Source organism: Pangasianodon hypophthalmus, chromosome 7, assembly GCF_027358585.1.
Source record: "Pangasianodon hypophthalmus isolate fPanHyp1 chromosome 7, fPanHyp1.pri, whole genome shotgun sequence".
Classification (NCBI taxonomy): Eukaryota; Metazoa; Chordata; class Actinopteri; order Siluriformes; family Pangasiidae; genus Pangasianodon; species Pangasianodon hypophthalmus.
The window spans coordinates 29,457,975-29,465,474 of record NC_069716.1 but is presented as its reverse complement, the minus strand read 5'-3'; the positions used below and the strand labels follow the sequence as shown (position 1 = coordinate 29,465,474).

At 43.4% G+C, this 7,500-nt stretch overlaps 1 protein-coding gene across 1 annotated transcript in view; it reads left to right on the top strand.

Annotated features, from left to right (window-relative positions):
* Nucleotides 1-7,500, top strand: part of chst6 (carbohydrate sulfotransferase 6) — a 12,162-nt gene that overhangs the window by 4,015 nt on the left and 647 nt on the right. The window contains exon 2 of the mRNA XM_026946558.3: nt 3,635-7,500. This exon is cut by the window's right edge and continues 647 nt beyond it. Within this exon, the coding sequence (XP_026802359.1) occupies nt 3,641-4,840 (1,200 nt within the window). The 5' untranslated portion in view covers nt 3,635-3,640 and the 3' untranslated portion in view covers nt 4,841-7,500. The remainder of the gene's footprint in view (nt 1-3,634) is intronic.

Below are 7,500 nucleotides of genomic sequence, written 5' to 3'. Positions count from 1 at the left end.
TGTGTGTGTGTGTGTGTGTGTGTGTGTGTGTGTGTGTGGCTGGAGACAGATGCTTCTCTCTGACAGCTTAATCTCGTCCTGCCCTGATGTTCACGCTCTTCTGGAGAACAGTCACTCTTCTGTTTTACTTTAAATCATGCTCATGTGCGAGCCTGAAATTTCCACTCCAGCCTGTTGAGTGGGTTTTTTCGTGAAATTCACGGTACAGGACAGAGCTCTGAAAAATGATCAGGAACAGGTCAGGTATGAAACCGATGTGACAAGAGCGTGATGGATGTGATGTGGTGCAATATCCTGAGATAGTCTGAGTAACACAACTCTAAAATAAACAAATGCCTGAATTACACCTGTGAATTGTGTGATTGTTCCAGTTCGTGTGACTTTTCCGTAAGAGATAAATGATTAATTTGGTCATATTGTGAAAAACACAGCTGGAGACTTTGTGTCCTCTTTCAGCGTCACTTTACATCTTTTCCTCTTACTGTCTTGATCCGATTTTTTAACAAACCAGTCACATAATGTATAAAGGTTTGCAGCAAACTATTAAAAAAACACTTTCCTGCAAATGCACAATTATTTTATATCTGATGAACTTAAAAAATAGAAAATAACAAAATAGTAATTATGGCTTGTGCAAAAGTTTAGACACCCTTCCAGTTGTAAAGTCTCAGAACCTAATTAAGACCTTAATTGTCTCTTTAGAACTCGTTACTCAGGTCAGCAATAGAAATTCTCTGGCTGTTTAAAACTTGTGCTAACACTCAACAGCCATGGGATCTGAAAATGAATCTAATAGATGCCTACAAAGCAGAGGAGGGCTTAAAAAAGATATATCAAATCTCGCAATTTCATTAAGAAATGGAAAGATCTGGAAGGGCAAGAAAACTCTCAACAAGCCAACATAAAACCCCAAAAACAACACAAAAAGTGACTCCAAGGACCTGCAGGACGTTTTAGTTGAGACAGGAGTGATGGTGCACTGTTCTACTCTGCAGCGCTGTTTACACAAACATGATCTGCATGGAAGAGTCATCAGAAGACCATCACAAAAGTCAATTCTATAATAATAATGCAAAACAACATTCACAGGCATTCTGGAAACTGCGCTGTGGATTGATAAATTAAAAGCAATTTGTCATTTATTTATCAAAAAAACAAAAGAACTCAATGATCAAAAGTCTAATTGGAGGAAAGGAGGAGCAGTATTTGCTGGAAATAACACTTTGCCAACTGTTAATGGTTCAGGGTTGAGTGACAACCAGAATTGTGTGGCAGGAAGAATGTGACACAGTCAGGCAAGAATCTGAAGCTGAAAAGAGACAGGCTTCTACAACAGGACAAGGATCCAAAACAAATCCACTTGGAAAAAAAGGGTGGGTGAAAATTCATCAGATGAGGTTAGAGCTCCGAGCTGTGATATCTGCCAAAGAGGGTGTTACTAAGTACTGTATTAGCAGGGTGTCCAAACTTTCGCCCATGCCACAATTACTATTTAATTGTTATTTCATCTTTTTTTTTTGTTAGGAAAAGCATTTATATTTAATACAATTAAAGCTATTTTCCTCTTCAACCCGTAGACAAATGAATAAATCGAATAAATAACATAGATAATAAATAACTACAGCTATTGCTAATCCATCCAGCAAACCTAGAAAAAACGAAAGAACAACCCACACCCCTAAATAAATAAATAAATCCATTTAAACAAATAAAACAAAAAGGCCATCGACTGGGACGTCTTTCACAGTTTCCTCTAACTGAAAAATATCTTATTTTTTCCGATTTTAAAACTGACTGGTGTCTTTAAGCCGCTGAGAAACAGTTGATTGTCTGGAGATTTCTGAAAGGAGCAACAGACGGCGCTGGTTATTAAAGATGTAAAGGCCGGAGTATCTAATTGCATTGTGTTGTAAATCTTAATTTTAAGAATTGCAGCCACAGCCATAAAGTAGTCAGACCAGAACCTGTGTAGCGTTGGACAGAGGAAAAACATGTGGCTTAAATTACAGGGAGAGTGTCACTAATCCTGGGATGGAATTTGGCTAGGTGAGCTTTTGAAAAATGAACTCTGTACAATACTTTGAATCGCGTGAGACAGAGCCAGGGACATATCGATGTACATATCGTATGTATCCTGTCTACTGCACCATAAACACCATTCCCAATTCACCCTCTCATGCTGATTTTATTCCTCCAAGCGTGAGTTTATCTCGAAGGAGAAGCCTTATTCCTTATATAATGTTATTCCTTATATAATGCATTACGTGACTCTAATAGTTCCGTTGTCGAGATGTTGATGATGTTCGGTGTTAGCCTCTCGTCTATCATCACCAGCAGCTGATGAATCACTCTGAAGTGAGTAAACTAACACTAAAGCTCATTACAAACACGCACACACACACACAGTGTCAGCTGTCAGTGTATTTAAAAGAGATCGATATTAATGTTCGTTAACGTAGAGCTGTAATGTCTGAGCTAATATGTCTTAAACTCATCCATCAGTGTAAATATGTTATTATTAAGTCACACATCCGCATTCTGTCACTACAGCGTGTGTTTACACACCGACTCCCGCCCCAAAATTCAACAGATTCACCTAACACAACATCACATATTGATTCGTCATTTTTCTCTCCTCCCGCTGACTCTGTCCTGCGCTCACACATTCACTGATTCACTGACTCACTGACTCGCTGATTTGCTGACTTGCTGATTCGCTGATTCACTGCACTGACTCACTGATTTGCTGAGTCACTGATTTGCTGACTCGCTGATTCACTTACTCGTTGATTTGCTGATATGCTGATTCACTGATTTGCTGACTCGCTGAATTGCTGATTCGCTGACTCGCCTGACTCGCTGACTCTCTTACTCGCTGACTTGCTGATTCACTGACTTGCTGATTCGCTGACTCGCTGATTCGCTGACTCGCTGACTTGCTGATTGACTTACTCACTGATTCTCTGATTTGCTGACTCACTGATTCGCTGACTCGCTGACTCGCTGATTCGCTGACTCGCTGACTTGCTGATTGACTTACTCACTGATTCTCTGATTTGCTGACTCACTGATTCGCTGACTCGCTGACGCGCTGATTTGCTGATTCGCTTACTCGCTGATTCGCTGATTTGCTGATTCACTGACTCACTGGTTCGCTGACTCTCTTACTCGTGATTCGACACTAGCAGATCATCTTCGGATTATGTAAAACTGCAGTACGTATCAACAGCTATTGTATTCAGAACCTACACAGGTTTCTACGCAAGCGCTGCTGAATTCTGGATTGTGATTGGTCAGAAGGTGTTGATTAATTTTCTGTAACAGCACCTCTGACAGTAGCGCAGCTTTATATTAATAATACGATAACATTTCTATAGTAACAGCTTGTTTACAGGGACTTGTATGACGGACGCTCCACATAAATTCAGACACACACACACACACACACACACTTGTCACTTGTTGGTGTGAACACGGGGTGAGGACATGTTTCACTTTGAATGAAGTGTTTGTCAATATGTGAACCTGTTGTGAAAAGCTGTGATGTGTGTGTGTGTGATGTGTGTGTGTGTGTTATTGTAATGATTATTTTTAATCACCGTGGTCTTTAATCGTATCTGTTTTGTGTTGTCAGGCTGCGATGCTGCATTTCCGTGTACCCGCCCCTGCTGCGTTGGCGCTGCTGCTCCTTCAGGTTGTTGTCGTGGTGCTGTTTATTGGCTGGCAAGGTCGCATAACCCCGCCCCCTTCTGACTCCGCCACTGCGTCTGGGGGCAAAAAAGTGCATGTGCTGCTGCTGTCGTCATGGCGATCAGGCTCGTCGTTCATGGGCCAGGTGTTCAACAAGCACCCGTCCGTGTTTTACCTGATGGAGCCGGCGTGGCACGTGTGGGGGTGGCTTCAGCGTCCGGGCGCACGCAGCCTGCGCATGGCGGTGAGGGACCTGATACACCGCATCTTCCTGTGTGACCTCAGCGTATTGGATGCCTACATGCCCATCCACCACAACGTCTCGCAGCTGTTCATGTGGAGCCACAGCCGGGCGCTGTGTTCCCCGCCGGCATGCCCCTCCCCGTCCCTTCAGCACACCACCATGACGATCCCCAACTGTGAGAAGTTCTGTGACGTAGTGGGGTTGGAGCGGGCGGCGGAGGCGTGTCACACCTACAGCCACGTGGTGCTGAAGGAGGTGCGTTTCTTCGAGCTGGAGTCTCTGTTCCCGCTGCTGCATGACCCGTCGCTCGATCTGCGCATCCTGCACCTGGTCCGTGATCCCCGGGCCGTGTTCCGCTCCCGGGAGCAGGCGCTCTCAGCGCTGCAGAAAGACGCCGCCATCGTCCTGGACGGACAGACACCGTCACCTGACACACAGAAACGCGTCATGCAGGAAATCTGCAGGAGCCACATCCGGATCTACGACACTGCTGTGCGTAAAGCGCCCGACTTCCTGCGAGGACGCTACAAACTCGTGCGCTACGAGGATGTTGTGCGCAACCCACTGGCAGAGATCCAGGGCATGTACGACTTCGTGGGACTCAAGATGACGGAGCCGCTGCAGGAGTGGATCCACAACATCACGCATGGCAAGGGCAAGGGGACGCGCAGCGAGGCGTTCAAGATCACCGAGCGCAACGCCTCTGAAGTCTCGCAGGCCTGGAGGATGAGTTTAACGTACGCTAAAGTCCAGCAGGTCCAGGAGGTCTGCAAGAGCGCCATGTCTCTGCTGGGCTACCGTCTGGTCAACAGCGCGGAAGAGCAGAAGCAGCTCGACCTCGACCTCACGCGCGTGGAGAAGTACAGCTTCACATGGCATTCGTCCAAAAATCCTGACAAGGACTGAGGGATGTTTTAGTTCAGTATCAGACTGTATCTGAGCTGTTTACTGCAACAGTACATTATTACTTATTTATTACAGTTGGAGGGAAAAAAATCATGCTTTACGTTTATACGACGCGTGACAAAATACTAACGACGCATCGTAAACTGACTGAAGGATATTTTTATTTCATATGTGAAGATAGATGCTCTCTCAGAAGTTCTCTCAGAAGTGGATTGAGTTGGACGTCTCTCAGATCTGTGAGTGTTAGCAGGATGAGAGTGTTCCCTCTGGTGTGGCAGTTTAGAAACGCACATCTGTCCCACATCTGTCCCACATCTGTCCTAATGCAAATGCAAATCCTGTAGCTTCCGAACACATCTGTATTTTATTCAGGCTCAGCCTACTAAAGGTGTGTGTGTGTGTGTGTGTGTGTGTGTGTGAGAACATTTTAGCAGCACCGCTGATCTGGTTCCGTCACGTTCTGTTAGACTCTTAGACACATTAAATGAACATTTCCACATGCAGACTTAGCGCACCATGCTAACCTGGAGGCTATACACTTCCATTAATTGTTAGCTATGTACGTGAGCCTCGTAGCTTTGATGCAGAACTAGAGGAAGAAACGTCTTTTAGGGTCAAATGACAATGCGCCTCATTTATTGAGCTATGGACAGATTTATGCGTAAATCGTTTATACGAGCGTTTACACAAAGAATTTGGTGTTCATGAAAATCCTGTAAATTCAGAGAAAACTTAGGAGTATCATACTCCTGCTCCTGTGTGTGTACGTTTACACGTAAGAAGAGTAATTAATGTAACCCTCGACTGATTGGCTTCAAATACTATAATTTGCAACGAGTTGCTGCATCTTTGTATACAGATTAAACTTTCAAGTTCAAATCGCTTATTTATTTCAAATACACACACAAATTATACACAGTATGTATACAGCGGGGTCCAAAAGTCTGAGAGGTTTCATTATAAATAATATATCATTATAGTATTATTATATATTATAAATATAGAAATAATATTATCAGCAGCAGCTTGAGTAAAAAGTAGAGTCTCTGAAATATTTACATGAATGTCAGAGTTTCTTAGTATTTGGTTCGTCTCCTTTTTGCTTTAATGACAGCGTGTACTCGAGCTGGACTCCACACGTTTGTGCAAAACCTGATGATCCATTTTAGATCAAATCCACTCATCAGAGTGTCGTCTGATCACATGATTCAGTAGGAGAGATTAGACATGAGGAAAATCTGACCTTTTGTACCAAGCAGTTAACCTGCTCAATATCACACACTTGCTTTTATTTAAACAGAAAATAGTGCAGAATCCTGAATATTCGATAGTCAAGATGTTGCACGTTTTCTTTTTCTCTTTTAGAATTTTCAAAATTCTAAAACTTTCTATTTATTTCTAATTTTAAATTTAAAAAACATTCCAGACTTTCATCGTGGACCCCACTGTATATATACGTATGTATATTTATATACTGCGCTTTATAGACGACACTGAATTCACCTCCGTAATTTCTCTTCATATTCTGGTCTTTTCAGCTGCTGTGACTCCGCTGGATACGCTGTTCAGTAATATATTTTTATTCTCGTAATCGAGAGTCAAAAATACTCAACTCTGTACTGCGTCAGAGAAAATTCTTCCATTTCTGGCCGTTTAGTCGCCATTTTGCACTTTTCACTCTGTGAACTCTGCCCTTTTTTGGAGATTTGTGGGCGTAACCAAATGCAAATCAGCTGTGACGTGCACGCGCTCGTTACATTATAGGTGACTGCCATTTTTCAACACACACACATACACACACACACACACACACACACATTTACAGTATAAACAGTATAAAAGTGACAGTAGGGCTCCATGACAGTGTTCCCGAGAATTGAAGGTGAATAATGACTGCAAATACATGTGTGTGTGTAAAAGTGCAACATTAGTTAGTTGATTTTGAAGTTTTAGTTAAAGTTTACATGACGTGTTAGTTACGTCCCAGTAATCGCATACTCTTCTGCTACGCACTCAAAAGTATGGAATTTTTCTTCACAAAAAGACTGTATACTTTTAGTGCGTAGTATAAGAATTGTTGTGAATTGGGACGCAGCAGTGGTCTTCAGCTTGTTTTCTGACCCCTTTCCCCTGTCCACGCCTTTTTTCTTACTGTTTACGCCTTACTGTTCTTTTTCCTGGTTCACGCCCCTTTACCCTTTACCCCGTCCCTGCCCCTTTACCCCGTCCCTGCCCCTTTACCCCGTCCCTGCCCCTTTACCCCATTCCTGCCCCTTTACTCTGTCCCTGCCCCTTTACCCTGCCCCTTTACCCCATCCCTGCCCCTTTACTCTGTCCCTTTACCCTGCCCCTTTACCCCGTCTCTGCCCTTTTACCCCGTCCCTGCCCCTTTACTCTGCCCCTTTCCCTGCCCCTTTACCCCGTCTCTGCCCCTTTTCCCTGCCCCTTTCCCTGCCCCTTTACCCTGAGCGAGTGGTTGATTGCTCAAATGTCTGAAATAGTTTTCCTTCCTGTTTGTAGTGTATTTTAAAGGGATTTCAGGTGCTCACATTAGTACCAAGAAGGACTAAACATGTTGGTGGCAGAGATGTCGCCGTCCCCGGCGTTGTAAAAATACAAATGAATAGAAAAATAATAGAAAAATAATAAATCATAGTAGA